Raw genomic sequence first — 20,135 nt, 5'->3', positions numbered from 1 at the left:
AGGGTCGGCCCTCCTGCCACCTGGTTAGAGAGGTTGGCTGTGAAAGTCCATCCTGGAGATGCACAGGTAGCCAAGAGTTGGGCTCCTGAGTGACATCCAACAATGGACAGGTGGATGGGACTGACCAGATGAAAGTGTCTCAGGTAGAGCTGGACTGGCAACACAAGGTGAATTATTCCTGGCTCACTGGGCCCAGGACACCTCAGGGCCTCAGGGAAGAGGTGCCACATCCAGCTGGGCTTGTGATCCAGGGGTGCATTTAACCTGGTGCCTCCCACCACTGCCCAGAACACCATCCTGGGCCTGGAAAAGCAAGTCCTGTGGAGACACGGCCCTCCAGAAAAACTGGAGTTGGACAGCAGGACTCTTTTCCAAAACAACCTTGTGCACACCTGGACCAGAGAGCTCGGCATGGAGTGGATGGATCATATTCCCTGTCAGGCACCAGTCTCTGGGAAAGTTGAATGGTAGAGTGGACTGTTCAAAACCATCTTGAAAACAATGGGCAGTGGGACCTTCAAACCTTGAGATCTGCATTTAGTAAAAGCCACCTAGTTAGTTAATCCTGTAAGCTCAAGAGAGAAAACTCCAGGCCAATTCAGTGTGTAAGATCAGCTCAAAAGAGCAGGTCCTTTAATCAGGCCCACAGGCCCAGGGGAACACACACGACGCGCCCTCCCAGGCAATGGTTCTACAGTTTTAGAAGATGGTCCATCCAATGCCAGAACTCTCCACCCCCGGTTCTGCCCAGTTCTGCCCCTCAACACACCCCTTGAGGAACTGGGTTTGGGGTCTTTGGGACCCCTTCTTCCTCATCTTTATCTGCTTCACAGCACGTACAGTCCTTGGAGCACCTCCAAAGCTCTGGGCTTGAAGGTTGCTTTGTCTCTTGTGGGATCTTGTTGTCCAGGCTTAGTGTGTGATATTGTTCAATAGAGGTGTTTTTCTAACACCTTTAAATACGCTAAAGGAATTTAGAAAGTTTGGTATCAAATGGGGTAATAGGGTTGGGTCTGTGTAAACTATTATGCTAAAGGGTGGAATATAATACAGCTACATTAACATCTACATTTACTATATAACTACTGTTAAAACCTACAAAAAGTTAAAAAAAATATCCAGAAAGCTTTAAGGCATCACACAAACCTTAAAGTACCTGTTAGTTAACTGTACCATTTGAATTGGCTCTGCCCAAAAAGAATCTCTATGTACAATTGAAGGGGATGTAATCCCTGTGGATTCCAGCAATACGTTAGGGAAGATAGTTTGGATTATTCATGCCTTAAGCAAAGGCAAACAGGGACCCTCCTTTCCCTTTTGCCAAGCACGATCCCCCCCGGCTGGAGCTGAGTCCTCTCAAAGCTCCAGCTCTGCTGTGCCCAGAGGGGCTGGGGCTGTGGTGCCACTGCCCAGAGCAGCCTGCCCTGGGCAAGGCTGTGGGACCAGAGCCGCCTGGGCTGTGCTGGGGAGAGGCCCTTGGGGTGGAGAGAGCTCAGGGGAGGTGGGAGAGCTTGGAGGGAGCTGGGCTGGGCTGGAAAGGAGCTGGGAGAGAAAGCCCTGGGTGTGTCTGTGACACTGTGTGACCGTGCAGGGGGAGGACTCAGCCCAGGGGGGTTGTGGTGCAGAGCCAGGGCCTGTGGAAGGCACTGAAAACATGCAAGTGCCAGCGAGAGGAGGCTGGAATGTGCCCTTGGTGGCACCAACAGAGCAGGAATTTCTGTGCCTGGCCTGGGCTGTGCAGGGGGGACTGTGGGAAAGGCAAAGCTCCCCTGCAGTTGGGGCTGCAGGAAAAGTCCAGAGCCCAAAGAGCCTCAAGGGCTGTGTTGGACACCAAGGTTGGAGGAGGGAAATGCAGGGCTGCTGTGCAATGGGGAGGGGGGGTTAATTCCAGCAGACACTGATGTGGTGCTGAGGGACTCCATGGCTTCTCTGCCTGAGCCTTTCCTGGAAAGGTCTCTCAGGCCTCTGTGCTCAGGGAAGGGCTTCAGGGAGGAGGAGAGCACGTCCTGGCAGGAACCTGCTGAAATCCCCAAGGGACAAATGGCAGTGTCTGCCCCTGCAGGGGACTCAGCCTGGCCATGGCACAGCTGGAGCTGCCTGGCTGGGTGGGAGCAGCCCTGTCAGAAGCTGTGGGTGGGCAGGGAGCTGGGCAAGAGGCAGCCGTGTGCCCTGGCAGCAAGGGAGGCCAGGAGCACCCTGGGCTGTGGCACCAGGACATCAAGGATGGGCATTCTCCAGCTCACTGTGGCTGAGGAAAGCTGAGGAAAGAGCTGGGATGTTTATAAACTCTATCATGTTTACTTTTTGTTTGTGGGCAATGAAGAGAAACTTTCTGTGGCTCTGTTTCACCAGTTTCTGACCTCTCAAAGAACACAAACCTGAGGAGTTGTGGTTCCCACTCCATGTGCACTTGGAGCTCCCTCCGTACCCAGAGCACAGAGCTCCCTTGTGCCACACAGTCCTTGGAAATGGAAGGATTAAGGACACAGGACAGGCTGTGGGGACCAGTTGCAGGGCATGGTCAGAGATTTGGGGTGGTTGTGACCCCAGTGCAGGACCTGGCACTTGGCCTTGTTGAACCTCCTCCAAGTGGCCTGGGCCCATGGATCCAGCCTGTCCAGATCCCTCTGCAGAGCCTTCCTGCCCTCCAGCACATCAACACTCCCCCCCAGCTTGGTGTGCCCTGGGAACTGCCTGAGGCTGCACTCGATGCCCTTGTGCAGATCATTGAGAAAGAGATTGAAGTGCCCCGAGCCCAGTGCTGAGCCCTGGGAACACCCCTGGATGGAACTCCATTGCCCACCACTCCTTGGGCCTGGCCATCCACACAGATGTTTCCCCAGTGAACAGATGCTGCAGAAGGTGTTTGATAAAGGTCCTGTAACCCCAGAATATTGGGATGAGTGCAGATTTAGCTCTGCACAATAGAGTATTTAATTAATTTTCTCTCTTTTCCTCCCTCTGTGGACTGAGGGAGAAGTCACACAATGTGTGATTTGCTGTGTGCAAAGGGCAAGTATGGACAGAATCCGGGGCAGGGAGTGTTGGGGGGATCTTGGGATCTGTGCTTGACACAGAAGGTGTTTGCCATTGGTCTAAGGCTATCTACTGCAGAACGTGGACTTCAGTGCAGGCAATGTGGATTGAATATACAGCAGGGGAAGGACTTTTGGTTTTTATTGAGCTGTGCCTTCCTCTGGTTTTCCTTGCTGGCAATAAATGAACATCCCTCTGTGTCTTGGGCAGCTCTTTCTCCAAGCCAAGCAGGTGGGAGTTGGTGCCAAGGAGTTGAAACCTGCAGGTCCAGCCTTGAGTGGAGGAAGCTCAGATTTGCCCAAGGCTGCTTTGAGTCCCAGGGGTTTGATGGGGTGGGGATAGGGATAAAGTCTGATGGATTGTCAGACATAAAGGGTCCTAATTTTCGTATCTGTTCAGACTGAATTAGGAGGTGCCCAGGATCACTATCAAATTGAGATTGCTGATATCAATGTAAAAACAGGAAAAGAGTAAACAGGCCATAAGAAAGACATCTTTTCTCATGGTTTTAATAATACAGTATATTGACTTGGAATACACTTCTGAGATCTGTCTAATTAACCACAAAAGAATTGAAGGCTTACAAGTAAATTATTCTCAGGGGCTTGTCTTGTTAAGATGCCATCAGTGAGAAGAGAGTGTGGAGGAATGAGCAGACAAGGAGACCATCCCTGGGGGCTGGGGAAGCAGGAACTCAGAGTCACTGGTTATGGGTGGCAAAAGGACTGTGGAATGTGGAGTATTGGTTCGTTTGAATACTTGCCCGGAATAAAGACAAGTACAACAGACATTCAAACACTAAAAAAAAAAAAAAAAAAAAAATCTTTTATTGCATAAGAATAAAAAAAACTACTAGCAAAGAGAATCAAAAGCTAAAAGAGAATACAGAATACTTTATCGGTTGGTATTCATACAATACTAAAGACAGCTTTTATTACAGTATTAACTAGTAAAAATGGAATTAAAGGGATACCAAAAAAGGATATAAAACATTTGCTTTCTCGGTTGCTTCCTGTCAATAACCTGTGCTTACCCACACAGACAGGCCAGGGCTGCCAGGATCTGCAGCAGCTGGTCGGTGCCCGTGCTTAGCGGGCGTCCCCGCGGAGCAACACAGTCTCCATGGCAGGATGAGGATCGCTCACCCCAGCAGTCCTGACACCCCATTTTATCAGCTCCACATTACACCACGTAGGGCCAGTACCCAGTATAAGGTGATGCCTGAGTGGCAGCCAAACCCCGCCTGTTCATCACCTGATAGCAACAGTCTGTGCATGCCCTGCTGTAGGGCAAGGGGCCAGCGACCCCTGCCCACAGAATCTTCCTCCCATCATCATCTTTCTCACCCCTATGGATGACCTCTACCACTGTGTTTCAAGGGTATTTGTGTCCATCTTGCAGTATGGGGCCAAGCCAAGGAGGAACTCAGCTCTGATAATGAGGAAAATCAAGTTGACTTGCTAAAAAACACAGTGGACCTTTCAGTTAACTTGTGCAATAAAGTTACACTGTACAATACTCTGTGCTGAGCACAGGCTTGAGAACACAGAGGTGGTTTTGTTAGTGCTGAGCTTACCCAGAGCCAAGGCCTTTCCTGCCCCTGGCACAGACACACTGGGGAGGGGCTGGGGGTGTGTGGGAGGTTGGGAGGGGACACAGCTGGGACAGGTTTGGAGTGATGGAGATTATTTTCCCAAGTCACCATTCCATGGGATAGGGCCCTGCTCTCCTGGAGGTGCTGAACACCTGCCCAACCGTGGGAAGCAGGGAATGAATTCCCTGTTTTGTTTTGCTCCTGCGTGCAGCTTTTGCTTGTCCTTATTAAACCATCTTTATCTCAACCCACAAGTTTTCCAGCTTTTCCCCTCCCAGTTCTCTCCACTGTCCTGCTGGTGGGGGAGTGAGGAGTGGCCAGGAGGGGCTTGGGGGCTGCATGGGGTGAAACCACAACAGCCTTTGTTGGTGTCCAGGGTGGGGCTGGGAGTGTTGGAGATACCCACAGATGTGTCTGGGATGTGCTGCTGAAATTTGCAGCTGCTGGTGCTGTCTGGGGCTCCTGGCTGTGTGTCAGTCTGGGGCTCCTTGGTGGCTGGAACTCTGTGTGAACTTGAGCTGAAGGGCCTGTGACCTGTGGGTGAGTCCAGGGTGGAGCAGAGACCCCTCTGCAGCCCAGGGAGGAGCCCACACTGGAGCAGATTTGCTGGCAGGACTTGTGACCCCGTGGGGGATCCACACTGGAGCAGCCTGTTCCTGAGGGACTGACCCCATGGAAGGGACCCACACTGGAACAGCCTGTTCCTGAGGGACTGACCCCATGGAAGGGACCCACACTGGAACAGCCTGTTCCTGAGGGACTGACCCCATGGAAGGGACCCACACTGGAACAGCCTATTCCTGAAGGACTGATCCCATGGGAAGGACTCAGGTTCAAGAAGTCCATGGAGGACTGTCTCCCATGGGAAGGAGCCAGGCTGGATGGAGCAGGGGAAGGACTGACCCTGTGGAAAGGGACCCCACGCTGGAGCAGGGGAAGGACTCCTCTCCCTGAGGGTGAAGCAGCAGCACAAACATGGGATGAACTGACCATAACCCCCACTCCCATCTCCCTGTGCCATCGGGGTAGGGAGGGAAGGGAGGAAATCAGGGATGAAGTGAAGCCCAATGATTTTTTAGGATTTGATTTCCTTCCCGTTCTCCTGCTGTGATTTGATTGGTCACAAATTCAGTCATTTCCCCAAGTCGTGTCTGTCGTACCCGTGACAGCGGCGGGTGAGTGACCTCTCCCTGCCCTTATCCCAACCCCCCAGCCTTTTCTTCTGTGTTCTGTGCCCTGCCCGGGTGAGGAGGGCAGTGAGGGAGCGGCTTTGGTGGCCCTGGGCCCCCAGGTAGGGCCAGCCCAGCCCAGGAATCCTTGCAAGAATTCCATGGGGCTCCCTCAGAAACGCCGGCGCACGGCGGGTCCGGCTGCGCTGGGGGCGGCCCCAGAAATACCAACTGGGCACAACAAGACAGGGCGAGGGGGCAGGGGGTGCTGGGGGGGAAATCTCCTTCCTCCGAGCCGGCAGGGAGAGGAGGAGGGAGAACCTGGTGCCGAGTAAAGGGGAGAGGAGGAGGGATGAGGCTGGAGCTGTGGAAGGCGCTGGGGGCGGCCGGGGGGCAGCCGGGACTTGGCTTTCCACATCTCTGCGGGGAAAGGAAGCCAGGCCCTGGTTCCTGGGGCTGTCCGCCCTCCCAGTTTGTTGGGTTTAACACCGAACTGCAGCAAAGCCCCGCCCCAGGGCACGGCCGGTCCCGGGACAGCCCCAGCGGGCGGAGGGCGGGGCCGCGCCCTGATTGGCTGCGGCGGGGTCAGGAATAGCGTTGCGCGCGCAGAGGGCCGTGGTGGCTGCCGGGAAACCAAGATGGCGCTGGGCCCGTGCATGCATTGTAAGCTGGCGGGGCCTGCGGGAGAGCGGAGCTCTGGGGATCCCCTCGGGGGCTGCGGGGAGCGCGGGTGTGGGTGGAAAGGCTGGAGGGCTCGGGAGGGTTTAGCCGAGGGGTTCGGGGGTTCCCGAGGAGCAGAGCGCGGGGCCTGGAAGCCGCGGGGGGAGGCAGGGTCTGATCGAGCGCCCTGTCTGCACTGCGCAGGCGCGCCGGCGTTACCCGCGACCCGCCAATACCCCTCCCGCCACAGCGCCCCCTGCCGGCCCGGCGGACCGACCCCAGGGAAAGGGGATCCCAATGCCCCCCCCGAGCCCCAGAGACCCCCAACACGCAGCACACAGAGACCCCACAGGCAGAGGGGCCGGGGGGTCCCCTAAAGCCCAGCAGTGGGGTTCAGGGGATCTCCCAGCCCCCAGGGGAAGGAGTCCTGGGGGTGCCCCCCAAAGTCCGGGGGGGGAATATGTACCACATCCGGGTAAGGGGATCCCAGTGCCCCCAGTATCGCCCAGTGACCTCCCACTGCCCCCCAGTATGGCCCAGTTATCCTGCAGTGAGCACCCACTAACCCCCAGTATGGCCCAGTAACCTGCCAGTGTCTCTCCCTGTGTCCTGGTAATCCCCCAGAAACTCCCCAGTCCCTCCCAGTGCCCTCCCAGCATTCCTCAGTAATCCTCCAGTCCCTCCCAGTGCCCCCTGGTTCCCCGCAGTGTGTCCCAGTATCCCCCAGTAATCACCCAGGGCCCTGCAAAGCCCCCCAACTGTCCCCAACGTGTCCCCAAAGTGTCCCCAGATGCCCTTGGCCTTTCTGTGAGCGTGGTGGGGGGGTCGTCTTTGTGGTCAGAGGGTCCAGGGGGGGCTCCTGGGGTGAGATGGAGGGTTGGGGACATCAGGGATGGGGTTTTGGGACAGTGAGGAGGGGCTTGGGGCCAGTGGAATTGGGGCTGTCAAGGAGGGAATAATGGCAATGGGGAGGCCCTGAGGACACTGGAGACACCAGGGTTGTCTTGGAGTGTCAGGGGGGAATTAGGGACACCAGGAGGGTCTTGGGGACACCAGGGGGGTTTCAGGATTCACCTGCTCATGGTGCAGCCCCTCCTCTCCCCCCCCAGGCCCCATTAACCCCCCAAATATCCCCTACCTCCCATTTTCCCTTTAATCCCCTCCCCACACAGATCCTTTTGACCCTCCAATGCCCCTAAGACCTCTTTTAACTTCCCTAAATGCACCTAAAGCCTCCCTAAACCCCCTAAATCCCCATCCCACCACTCCATATCCCCCCAAATCTCCCGCAGCCCCCCCATCAAATCCCTTCCAACCCCCCAAAGAGGGATCACCCAGCACCCTGGGACAGGAACACAGTGGGCTGTACTGGGGGCACTGGGCTATACTGGGAGGGCACTGGGGGGGGCTCAGGTGTCCCATGACAATGTGGCCTAGCTCCAGGAGAGATCTGGGGAGCAGTGAGGAGGTACTGGTCTGTCCTGGTCTGTCCTGGTCTGTCCTGGTCTGTACCTCCAATCCTCAAAGCCCCTCCCCAGCTCCTCCAGGACCCTCCTGGACCCCAAAGCCCCCCAGGCCCCTGACTTGGTCCTGCTGCCCCTTGAGCATCTGCAGCTGCTGCAGAACCAGGCATTTCATCAGCAAATGTGCAGGTGACCCCAAGCTGGGGGTGTGTTGATGTGCTGGAAGGCAGGAGGGCTCTGCAGAGGGACCTGGCCCAGCTGGATCCATGGGCTGATTGCAAGGGGATGAGGTTCCAGCAGGCCAAGGGCCGGGTCCTGCCCTTTGGGCACAAGAAGCCCCGTCAGCCCCCCGGGCTGGGGCCAGAGTGTCTGGAGAGCAGGCAGGCAGAAAGGGAGCTGGGAGTGGGGATGGACAGGAAGCTGAAGAGGAGGCAGAGTGTGGCCAGGTGGCCAAGAGGGCCAAAGGCTGGTGTCCTGTGTGAGGAAGAGTGTGTCAGCAGGAGCAGGGAAGTGCTTGTTGGGCTGGAGTGAGCGCTGGTGAGGCCACCCCTGGAGTGCTGTGTCCAGCTCTGGGCCCCTGAGTTGAGGAAGGCCCTGGAGGGGCTGGAGCAGGAGCAGAGAAGAGCAGCGAGGCTGGGGAAGGGAGTGGAGCACAAGTGGTGTGAGGAGAGGCTGAGGGAGCTGGGGGTGTTGAGGCTGGAGAAGAGGAGGCTCAGGGGAGACCTCCTGACTGTCTGCAAGTCCCTGCCAGGAGGTTGGAGCCAGGTGGGGGTGGGGCTGTTCTGCCAGGAAGCAGCAGTAGGACAAGAGGGCTGGGTCTGGAGCTGTGCCAGGGGAGGTTTAGGTTGGATATTGGGAAGGAATTTTTTGCAGAGAGAGTAATCAGGCCTTGGAATGGGCTGGGCAGGGAGGGGGTGGAGTCAGCGTCCCTGGAGGTGTTGAAGGTGAGAGTGGATGTGGCCTCAGTGCCATGGTCTGGGAAGCACGGCGGGGTTGGATCCAGGGTTGGACTTGATGATCATGGAGGTCTTTTCCAACGTGGCTGATTCTGTGATTCTGTGATTGCCATTCCTATGGCAGCACATGCTTGAGGCTCTATCCCCAGGGTGATAGAGATGTCTGTCCATATCTATCTCCAAGGTTAGTCTGTAAATGTGTGGTGTTAGAAAAGCAGGCTGAGTTGTGGGCTGGTTGTAGAAGGAGAAAGAAGCCCAGAGGCCAGTGCAAGCAGGCAGCCCTGAGCTTGCACCTGATGTCCCCTCCCTGCAGGTTCCTGTCCTTGAGCCCAGGCCCTGAGGTGAGGCTGAGAAGTGGCGCGGAGGTGAGCCCAGAGCTGTCCCTGAGGTGAGGCTGAGAATAAGTGCAAGGCAGAGGTGCTGCTGAGGAAGGAGAGCCCTGTGGTGGGGAAGAGACAGAAGCTGTGACTGCCCATCCCCGAGCAGGTGCTGTGTCCATCCCCTGTGTGCCAGGTGAGCTGGGGCTTTGCTGCAGAGCTGCGGGCGCTGATTTGAGCGTCTCCAAGTGCTGAGATGGTGGGCACCCAGGAACACAAACTGTGCCTGGCCACGGAGCCTGCAAGGAGGAGCAGAGACAGCCCTGGCAGTGTGGGGGGCCAGGTTGTCCCTGTGCCTTCCCCTGCAGGCCCTGTCTGTCCCTGCTGGGCCCCTGTCCATCCCCATCAGGTCCCTGCCCGTCCCCCCGGGCTGAGCTCCCCCCAGGAAGTGCCGTGGAGCTGAAGCTGCTGCCATCCCCCCCTGCAGCCGCTGCCCCAGCCAAGGGAGCAGCAAAGGCAGGGCCAGGAGCAGAGGCAGCAGCAGGGGAGCCCTGGGGGGGCCGGGAAGGTCTTGTGTGGGTCAGGAAAGAGGCGCTGGGCACGAGGCCGGGGCTGTGCTGAGCAGGCCCAGCCCTCACATCCCCCCAGCCAACGCCGGCTGCCCGGGGGGCTTGGGAGGGACCCCCAGCCCGTGTGCCCCACACTGAGCTGGCAGAGAGAGAGCCAAGGGACAGGGCCACGGGCAGGGCCCCGGGTGAGGGACAGGCAGGGCCATTGCAGGGCCACGGTGAGGGCACAGCCTGTGGCAGCAGAGCTGCCCAGGGCCGGGGGCAGCCGGGGGTGTTGGTACCAGCCAGTGCTGGGGCTGAGCAGAGCACGAGGCCTCTTGCAGACCCCTGGAGCAGCCTCCCACTTGCCAGCCCTGCCCTGGTGGGGTGACACTGTCCCCTCCCTACAGGACACTCCCCCCGAAATCTTCGGGGGGGCCTTTTGTGTCTATTCCTGGTTGCTGATTCCTGCTGGGGACCTGAGGGCCCCTCTGCAATCCCATCCATGGGGCACAATCTCCTCTGCAGAGCTTGACTCACTGCAGACTGTGCAGGGAAATCTGTGCTGGCAGCCCGAGTATGTCACGACCCCCGCACTCTCCCCAGGATATTTGGGACAAGTTCCCCTTCCCAGGTACCCGCGGGATGGGGGGGAAGGTGCTTGTTTTCCTGCTGTTGCTGTTGCTGCTCCGCCCCTGTCCCTGCCCTTCCTGCCGCTGTTGGGTGATTGGAGCGGCCACGATGGGAAAGGGGCGAGAGAAGCGACCCAGGAGCCTGAAACCGGGGAGTGGAGAAGGGGAAACCTGGACAGGAGGGACCTCTGGTTTCCCTGGGACAACACAGTGGAGAACCTGGAGAGGGGAAATGTCTGGGAACATGGCACCTGTAAGGCGAGAGTCAGAGGAGAAGGAACCCTTGGGACCCCCAACACTCCCAGCATCCCTAAGTGGGACCCCCAGCATCTCAGACAGGAGAGATCCTCTGAACCCCAGAGGGGACAGACCAGAGAGGGGGAACTTCTGGGAGAATTATTTTGGGCTAATCTTCATATTTTGGAGTATTTTTAGCTGAATTTCAACTTTTTGCAGTTTGAGGGACTAAGGGTCTTCTTGCTATTTCTGAAAGTTTTTTGCCTGAATGTCAGTGGTTTGGGTTTTTCTGAGCTGGATCTTGGTGTTTTGGAGGTTTTTATGGTCACAGGATGCCCGGTGAGTTCTAGAGATGGACTTGGGCAGGAGGAACCCCCAAGCCAACGCACTCACCCCTTGTTTTCCCCCCATCAGGATTTGTCCTTCCCAAAGCTTGGGCGAGTGCAGGAGGAGGCTGCGAGGAAGAGGAAGATGCCTTGGTCCCCCCAGGCAGGTGAGGAGGAAGTCAGTGTCCCTTTGGGCGGGTGTTGTGCTGGCTCTGTCAGCCGAGCATGGCCCCGGCTGCAGGACAACCCCGCTGGCGCCGCCGTCCTGCCGGGGCCGGAGTTGGGGGGATGTCCTTGGCCTTCCCTGTGGGCCGGAGGCAAATCCCCTGCCTGTCCTTCTTGCTTCCTGCCCCAGGCCCCGAGGTGAGGAGGGAGAGCCCGGAGGACAAATCCCCCCGTGAGACCCTGGTGGGAGAGGCCGTTTTGAAGGGCTCCCCGGCGCAGGAAGGCAGCGGGGAGGAAAAGGGCCGGAGATCCCCCCGCAGGAGGGGCTCCAAAGCCATCCCAGGGTGCTCTGAGGAGGAAAGAGCCAGCCTGTGCCGGGAAGGCGGCCGGAGCTTGAGCTGGAGCTCCAACCTGGTGGACCCTGATCAGCCTCCCAGCAGGGAGAAGCCCCTCAGGTGCTTGGAATGTTGGAAGAGCTTCAAGAACAACTCCCACCTGATCCGACACCAGCATATCCACACTGGGGAACGGCCCTACATGTGTGGGGAATGTGGGAAGAGCTTCAACCAGAGCTCTCACCTGTTCAAACACCAGTGCATCCACACTGGGGAATGGCCCTACGTGTGTAATGATTGTGGAAAGAGCTTCAGTGACAGCTTCAACCTGATTCGACACCTGCACATCCACACTGGGGAACGGCCCTACACGTGTGGGGAATGTGGGAAGAGCTTTAGGGACAGCTGCAGCCTGATCCGACACCTGCACATCCACACTGGGGAACGGCCCTACACGTGTGGGGAATGTGGGAAGAGCTTCAGAGACAACTGCAGCCTCCGCACCCACCAACACATCCACACTGGGGAACGGCCCTACACATGTGAGGAATGTGGGAAGAGCTTTAGGAAAAGCTCCAGCCTGATCCAACACCAGCACATCCACACCGGGGAAAGTCCCTACCTCTGTGAGGAATGTGGGAAGAGCTTTAGGAACAGCTCCAACCTCATCACCCACAGACGCATCCACACTGGGGAACGGCCCTACAAGTGCTTGGAATGTGGGAAGGGGTTTCAGACCAGCTCCAGTCTCCTCGTGCACCATCGGACGCACACGGATGAGAGGCCCTTCCGCTGCACCGACTGCGGGAAGGGCTTCAACCGGAACTCCCACCTCGTCACCCACCGGCGCATCCACACTGGAGAGAGGCCCTACAAGTGTGGGGAGTGTGGGAAGAGCTTCCCCCACAGCTCTACCTTGACCAAACACCAACGGACCCACCAGTAAGGGAAATCCTGTGAGTGCCCCGACTGCGGGAAGAGCTTCGGCCGCTGCTTCCACCCCAAATGAAGCCCCTGATGGTGAGGCAACCCCTGGACTCCAGTGACTGTCAGTCCATCCCTTTCGACCACAAAGGGCCAGTCCAACAGAACCCTTCCTGTGTGGGGGGTGTGTGTGGAGATTCCTACCCTGGCTGGGGACCCTCCAAGGTCACTGCTGGAGGTTGAGAGCAGAGATCTCCTCATGAGTGTTGGTCTGCGGGAGTTCCATCCATCTCTAATTAAGAATTATTGCTTTTGTGCCAGCTTGAGTAGAATTGCTTCAACAATTGCTTTAGTGTAGAGCACTGTCCTATCTTATCCTGTACTCCTGGTAGTTTTAGTGTTTCTGTTGTGCAGTAAATATTTCTGATGAAGATCTTTTGTCTGATCATTTGTAACCCTAAATAATTCATTTCTATCAAGAGATCTGATTTGCCATCATTAAAACCTGGGGACAAAAGTGCTTCAGTCACACCTCTGTAATTCCTGTAAACTGAAAGTGTTGGCATAACCCAAGGCTGAGATTGGATCCAGCATCCCCCAGCACCACACAGGAAGTTGGGAGCTCAGGGGGCACCCCCCATTTCCAACCCCCTCTGTGCCCAAAGACCCTCATGAGACCGTCAGACTGGCCAGACCACGCTCCCTTTTCCACCCTTTTCCCTGTTCCTCCCACTTTCCCATTTTCCCCTCAATCTCCAATTTTCCCCCCCAAACAGTTTAGGGGTCCCAACCCCCACTTTTTGTCCCCTCTCCTGTGGGCGCTGAAGGAGAAAATGAGGCTGCACACACAGAGTTCCATTGCGGGACTTGTCCTCCCATCTTTCCAGCGTCCCCCTTTCATTGGGGTTCCTTTGGAAACAGCGCCTGGGCTTTGTCTTTTAGTCCACTGGAATTCCCAGCATGGCCCCAAAGCAGTGCCCTGATCCCACACATTCCCCTCCCCTCATGTGCTGGCTGTGTTCAGCCACCAGAGAAAAACACAGGCTGCCATGCAGAGCGTTCCAAGTGGTTTCCACTTTGGCAAACAGCACTCTCTGGATGGAAAACACCAGTCAAGGCCAAAGCACTCCTTTTGGATTCTGATTAACTGAATGCAGCTGCTGCTGCCTTAACTTGTTCCCACAGAAATTCTCAGGGTTCCTTTGGTTCCGTGAGACCCCACATGTCCCAATGGCCCCTGGATTCCATGAGCTTCCACAGTCTCCAAAGGTTCCTTTAGTTCCATGGGGCCCTGCAGTCCCCAAATGCCATTTGGATTCTCGGAGATTTCCCGTTGTCCCAGGGTCCCTTGTGCTTCAGAAGGAGCTGCAGTGGGACAGTGGCCCCTTGGTTCCGTGAGCTCTGCAGTGTTCCAGGAATCCTTGGGTTCCAGGAGAGCCTGCAGTTTCACAAGGAGCACTTGAATGCAGGAGGTTCTGCAGGGTCCCAATGGCCCCTGGATTCTGGGAGGTTCAGAAATATCTCCGGGCTCCCTTGGTTCCAGGAGGACACACATGTCAGCAGGAACCCTTGGTTCCAGGAGGTTGGACAGTGTCCCAGAATTCCTTTGATTTCATGAGGCCCTGGATTGTCCCAATGGACTCCTGATTCCATCAGCCCTCTCAATGTCCCAATGGTCCCTTGGTTCCATGAGTTTCTGCAGCGTCCCAGGGTTCCTTTTGTTCCATGGGGACCTGCAGTGTCACAGTGGGCCCTGAATTCCAGGAGTTTTCCCAGGGTGACAGTGCTACCTTTATTCCATGAGATTCCCAACTGTCCCAGGGCTCCTTTGGCTCCAGAAGGCCCTGCAGTGTCCCAATGGTCCTTGGTTCCATGAGGTTCCACCATGTCCTTGCTGGAACATGCGTGGCTGTAATGCTGCCCCACCTGCAGAGCTGCCTCCAGCTCTGGGCTCCAGCACAGGAAGGACATGGACCTGCTGGAGCGAGTGCAGAGGGGAGCAGCAAGAGGATCAGAGGGATGGAGCAGCTCTGCTGTGAGGAAAGGCTGAGAGAATTGGGATTGTTGAGGCTGGAGAAGAGAAGGCTTTGGAGTGACCTAATTGTGGCCTTCCAGTGCCTGAAGGGAGCCAAGCAGAAAGATGGAGAGAGACTTTGGACAAGGGCCTGGAGTGACAGGACAAGGGGCAGTGGCTTCACACGGATAGAGGGAAGAGTTCCAGGAGGCAGTAGGAAGGAAATCTTGAATCTGAGGGTGCTGAGATGCTCTTTAAGGCCCCCCAAGCCAAAGCATTCCATGATTGTGGGACTGGTGGGTGAGGTGGTGGTTGGAGCCGTCTGGGGCACAGGGACCCAAAATGAGGGAGTTTTCCATTGTGGGGGAAGGAAGGAGGGGGCAGCAGAACTGACCCCTTGGACACCTGGCAGGCAGGCTTTGGCTGGAAGCTGGTGATGGGGAGCTGAGTGAAGCCCCCACAATGCAGGAGGAAATGGTCAGTGACCTGCTCTGCCAGTGAGACCCCCCCAAGTGCCTGGGTCCACATGGGATGCAGCCAAGAGTCCTGAGGGAGCTGGAGAAAGAGCTGGCCAAGCCACTCTCACTCATTGCCCAGCAGTGCTGCACAACTGCACAAGTCTCAGCTGACTGGCAACAAGCACATGGGATGCCCATCCCCAGGAAGGGCCAAAAGGAGGATCTGGGCAACTCCTGGCCTGTCCCATTGACCTCAGGACCGGGGAAGTCCATGCAGCAGATCCTCCTCAGTGCCATCCCATGGCACGGGCAGGACAACCAGGGGATCAGGCCCAGCCAGCGTGGGGTTGGGAAAGGCAGGTCCTGCCTGACCAACCTCATCTCCTCTGACAAAGGACCCACTCAGCAGCTGAGGGAAAGGCTGGGGATGTGTCTCTGTGGAATTCCAGAAGGCCTTTGGCACCATCTCCCCCAGCATCTCCTGCACAAACTGGCTGCTCATGGCTTGCCCGGGGACCTGTTTGCTGGGTGACAAAGTGTCTGATGGCCCAGGGAGTGGTGGGGAATGGAAGGAAATCCAGGTGGGGCTGGTCACTAGTGGGGTTCCCAAGGGCTCAGGGTTGGGGCTGCTCCTGTTTGACATCATTATTGATGATCTGGGCCAGGGGATCGAGTGCCCCCTCAGGAAAGTCGTGGACAGCACCACGTTTGGTGTGAGTGTGAATGTGCTGGAGGGCAGGAAGGCTCTGCAGAGGGATCTGGACAGGCTGGATCAATAAGGCCAAGTGTCAGGGCCTGCCCTTGGGTCCCAACAACCCCCTGGAACATTCCAGGTTGGGGGCAGAGGGGCTGGAGAGCTGCTCAGCAGGAAGGGACTTGGGGGTGCTGCTTGACAGGGGCTGGATATGAGGCAGAGTGTGCCCAGGGGGCAAGAAGGCCAAGGGCATGGTGGCCTTTGTGGAGAAGAGTGTGGCCAGCAGGAGCAGAGAACTGATTGCCCCTCTGTGCTGGGCACTGGGGAGGCCCCACCTGGAGTGCTGTGTCCAGTTCTGGCCCCTCAGTGCCAAAAGGCCCTTGAGGGGCTGGAGCGTGTCCAGAGAAGGGAACGGAGCTGGGAAGGCTCTGGAAAACATGTCTGCTGAGGGACAGCTGAGGGAACTGGGCTTGTTGAGTGTGGAGAAGGGGAGGCTCAGGGGGGACCTCATTGCTCTCTGCAATGACCTGAAAGGAGGTTTTAGTGGGGTGGGGCTTGGTCTCTTCTGCCAAGGCTACAGTGAAAGGTTGTGAGGGAATGGCCTTAAATTGTGTTGGGCAAGGTTCATATTAGATATTAAAGAAACCTTTTTCCACTGAGAGAGTGTTCAGGCATTGGAACAAGTAGCCCAGGGAGGTGGTGGAGTCTCTGCAAGTGTTCAGGTGTGTGGTGGGTTAACTTTGACTGGACACCACGTGCCCACCGAGCCACTCTATCACTCCGTAGGACAGGGGAGAGAGTAAGGTGGAAAAAAAAAATAGTGGGTTGGGATAAGGCAGTTTATTTAAAGCAAAAATTAATGTGAAGCTTGTGCACACAGAATCAAAAGACAGCAGGGTTTGTTCTCTGCTTCCCATGAGCAGCCATGGTCGGCCACTCCCGAGGAGCAGGGCTTGGGTCCGCGGGACGGTTCCTCAGCAGGCAGCCATCAGACAATGAATGCCCCCCTCCTGCTCCCTGCCTCAGCTTTTAGAGCTGAGCTGACCTCCCATGGGCTGCAATGTCCCTTGGCTCAGTTGGGCTCAGCTGGCCTACTTGGGTCCCCTGCCAGGCTCTTGCCCTCAGCTAAGGAAGGAATGTCCCAGTGTTGGTGCTGTGCTCAGCAGTGGCCAAAACACTGGGGTGTTCTCAACCCCCTTCCAGCTGCCAATGCCAAGCCCAGCCCTGGGAGGGCTGCTGTGGGGAACTGAACTGCAGCTCAGCCAGACCCAACCCAAATATCTATGGCACATATTCTATAGAATCCATCCTTAGGTGTTGTATGATAGATCTATAAGATATTACAAACAATAAGCAATAATAAGGCAAGTGTCCTCCTTAGGGACACACACACAGCCCCCCAAACTCCTGCCTGGGTTTGTTCCCTGGGGGTCTCTGCAGCAGCAAGCACAGCCCCACACTGACTGCTCTGGGCTGTGCAGGCATTTGTGGTTCTGCCTGTCTCACACACAGACAGAGCCTTGGGATGGATCTGGATGTCACTGGATGTGATGTCACAGGGGAGATGTGATGTCATATGATGGATGTGACGTCATAGAGGAGCCCTGATGTCACAACAAGGATGTGATATCACAAGGGAGATGTGATGTCACAAGCAAGCGCGTGATGTCAAAGGGATGATATGATATCACAGGAGACGTGATTTCACAGGAAGGATGTGATGTCACAGGCAGGTGTGATGTCATAGGGGAGATGTGATTTCACAGGGACGATATGATGTTACAGGGGAGGACGTGACATCACAGAGATGATATGATATCACAGGAGAAAAGTGATGTCATATGATGGATGTGATGTCATAGAGGAGATGTGAAGTCACAGGAAGGATGTGATGTCATCGGTAAGATGTTATGTCACAGGAAGGATGTGATGTCATGGGGAGGATGTGATGTCTCAGGGATGATATGATGTCACAGGAGAGGTGTGGTGTCATATGATGGATGTGATGTCATAGGGGAGATGTGATGTCACAGGAAGGATGTGATGTCATGGGGAGGATGTGATGTCACAGGGGAGGATGTGACATCACAGGGATGATATGATATGACAGGGATGATATAGTTGTGATGTCATAGGGGAGATGTGATGTCACAGTGGAGGTGTGATGTCAGAGGGGAGTTGTGATGTCACGGGGAGGATATGATGTCACACAATTGATATGAGATCACAGGAGAGATGTGATGTCATATGATGGATGTGATGTGATAGGGGAGATGTGATGTCACAGGGAGGTTTGATGTCACAGAAAGGATGTGGTGTCACAGGGGAGTTGTGATGTCATAGGTGATGTGTGATGTCATATTATGGTTGTGACATCACAGGGGAGATGTGATGCCACAGGGAGGATGTGATGTCATGGGGAGGTGTGATGTGATAGGGCAGATGTGATGTCACGGGGAGGAAGTGATGTCACAGGGATGATATGATATCACTGGAGAGATGTGATGTGATATGATGGATGTGATGTCATAGAGGAACCGTGATACCACAACAGGGATGTGTTGTCATGGGGGAGATGTGATGTCATATGATTGATGTGATGTCACAGGGGAGGACACGATGTAACAGGGATGATATGATATCACAGGAGAGATGGGATGTTGTATGATGGATGTGACATCATCTGTGATGTCATAAAGAAGATGTGATATCACAGGGAGGATGTTATGTCATATGATGGTTTTGATGTCATAGGGGAGGATGTGATGTCACAGGGGAGCTGTGATGTCATAGGGGAACTGTGATTTCACGGGGAGGATGTGATGTCACAAGGGTGGTATGGCATCACAGGAGAGATGTGATGTCATATGATGAATGTGACGTCCTAGGAAAGATGTGATGTCATAGGGGAGGTGTGATGTCATGGGTAGCATGTGATGTCATAGAGGAGTGACACATCACTCCCCAGCCTTGCTCCAGCTAAAGCCGTGGAATTTGTCTTTGTTTCCCTTGGGTTCAAGGTCAGGCTGTTTCATTTCCATGGATGTCTAGAGATGAGTTAAGGGGAGCTCAGACCTTTTGGTGAGGAAGGAGTTATTTACTCTGGAGCATTTGAACTCAGCCTTTGTTCCTGGTTTCTTCCCACTGTTTCAGAGCAGTTCATTTCCCATGGGGAAAGCTCTGATTCCCCAGCACAGTCAGGTTCTCCTGAGCTCAGGATGTTTCACTGGTCTCATTTTTCTCCAGTATTAATTCTGTGCCAAATTCTGAGCGTGACCGTGCCAAGTGTGCGGGGTCGGCCACGGGAACTTTGCTTTTCCCTGCAGAGCGCACGGAGGATGGTCACCGGGCACACATGGTGTATTAGGGAGGGTTTAAGGTATACTGAAACTTGAAACCATGACACTGCTAAAAGCTTAACAAAACCCAATATTTATTACCAAGAGGTGGCCAACAAAACAAACAAACCTAAAAGAGAGGAAGGAGAAGAGAAAGAAGCCCCCAGCACGACCTCCCCAGTTACCCAGCTGTTGTCCATAAATTTATCTTACCGACCTAGCATACCTGTAATTACCCATAGCAGAAGCTGCATCCTTGGAGAGTCAGTAAGTTCACAAACTGGCAGGCGCCCCCACCAAAAGGCAATGTTGTCCTTGGTGTGAAGTTAGCTCCCTTCCAAGAAAGCACTTTCTGTTTTTATACAACTAACTGAGTGACCACAACCTCCCAGGTGTGGCCAGCACTGCCCAGCCCGAGGCCCTCAGTCCCACCTCCTGGGTGGATGTCAGTGCATCTCTTCTGTGCACGTGTGAGAACTTTGGAAATCGCCTCACGCATGCGCAGTGTGTTTTGGGGGTCTTTTCTAATTGAGTTGGGGGTGGAGCCTTCCTCCTCTCCTCATCACTTTCTCCTTCAAGCGACCTTGGAGGACAATTGGCCAATCACAGAACACCAATTAAAACAGTTTATACAGAAGTTCTCCCTCCAAGGACAAATTCACTGTTTATCAGTGAACTTGGCAGGGAGAATATAAACTACTGTGGGTGGCTGGGGCCAAACACAGACCAAAAATATCAGCATAAATTCACCCTGGTACACTCAGTTACCACAGCAACCGTCAATGGACCCCTTCCTAACTGTGTTGCCATGGCAACCAAGGTTAAGACTAGTTGTGATGCTCAGTTGCCATAGAAACCTCCACTAGGGCCTGCTGCTATGGGCTTATGCCATGGAATTCTGGATCCATGCTGTTGCCATGGCAACCATTAGTCACTCCTGGTGCCCAATGCCATGGTACCCGGACAGAGATGCTTTGCCAGGGACTGTTTCCATGGCAACCAGCGCTTGACTGGGCTGTCATGGCAATCGTCATGGAAACCCATTGTCAGGGACTGTTGCCATGGACATTTCCACTTGCTGGTATGGTCAGCTGTCATGGAAACCATTTCAAGTCCCATTGCTAAGGCAGGTTGCCATGCCAACCGTCAGAAGGCCCCATTCCTCTGATAGTTGCCATGACAACTCACATGAAGACCCAATGCTGCTGTAATTTTCCATGGCAACCATCAAGAAACCTGTTGCCAGGGACCTTCTCATGGACACTTCCA

General features: G+C 55.4%; 1 protein-coding gene across 1 annotated transcript in view; it reads left to right on the top strand.

The window, feature by feature from the left end:
- The window catches only part of LOC113987285 (zinc finger protein 850-like), a gene marked incomplete at its 5' end in the record, with an annotated part of 61,752 nt that overhangs the window by 31,469 nt on the left and 10,148 nt on the right, over nucleotides 1-20,135 (top strand). Inside the window, one exon of the mRNA XM_039389652.1 lies at nucleotides 11,590-12,146. Coding sequence (XP_039245586.1) covers nucleotides 11,590-12,146 — 557 coding nt within the window. The remainder of the gene's footprint in view (nucleotides 1-11,589; nucleotides 12,147-20,135) is intronic.

Source organism: Pipra filicauda, unplaced genomic scaffold, assembly GCF_003945595.2.
Source record: "Pipra filicauda isolate LSUMZ 115617 unplaced genomic scaffold, ASM394559v2 scaffold755_size109291_pilon, whole genome shotgun sequence".
In the NCBI taxonomy this organism is placed as follows: Eukaryota; Metazoa; Chordata; class Aves; order Passeriformes; family Pipridae; genus Pipra; species Pipra filicauda.
The sequence above is the reverse complement of the archived record's forward strand: the minus strand, read 5'-3'. Positions and strand labels throughout refer to the sequence as shown.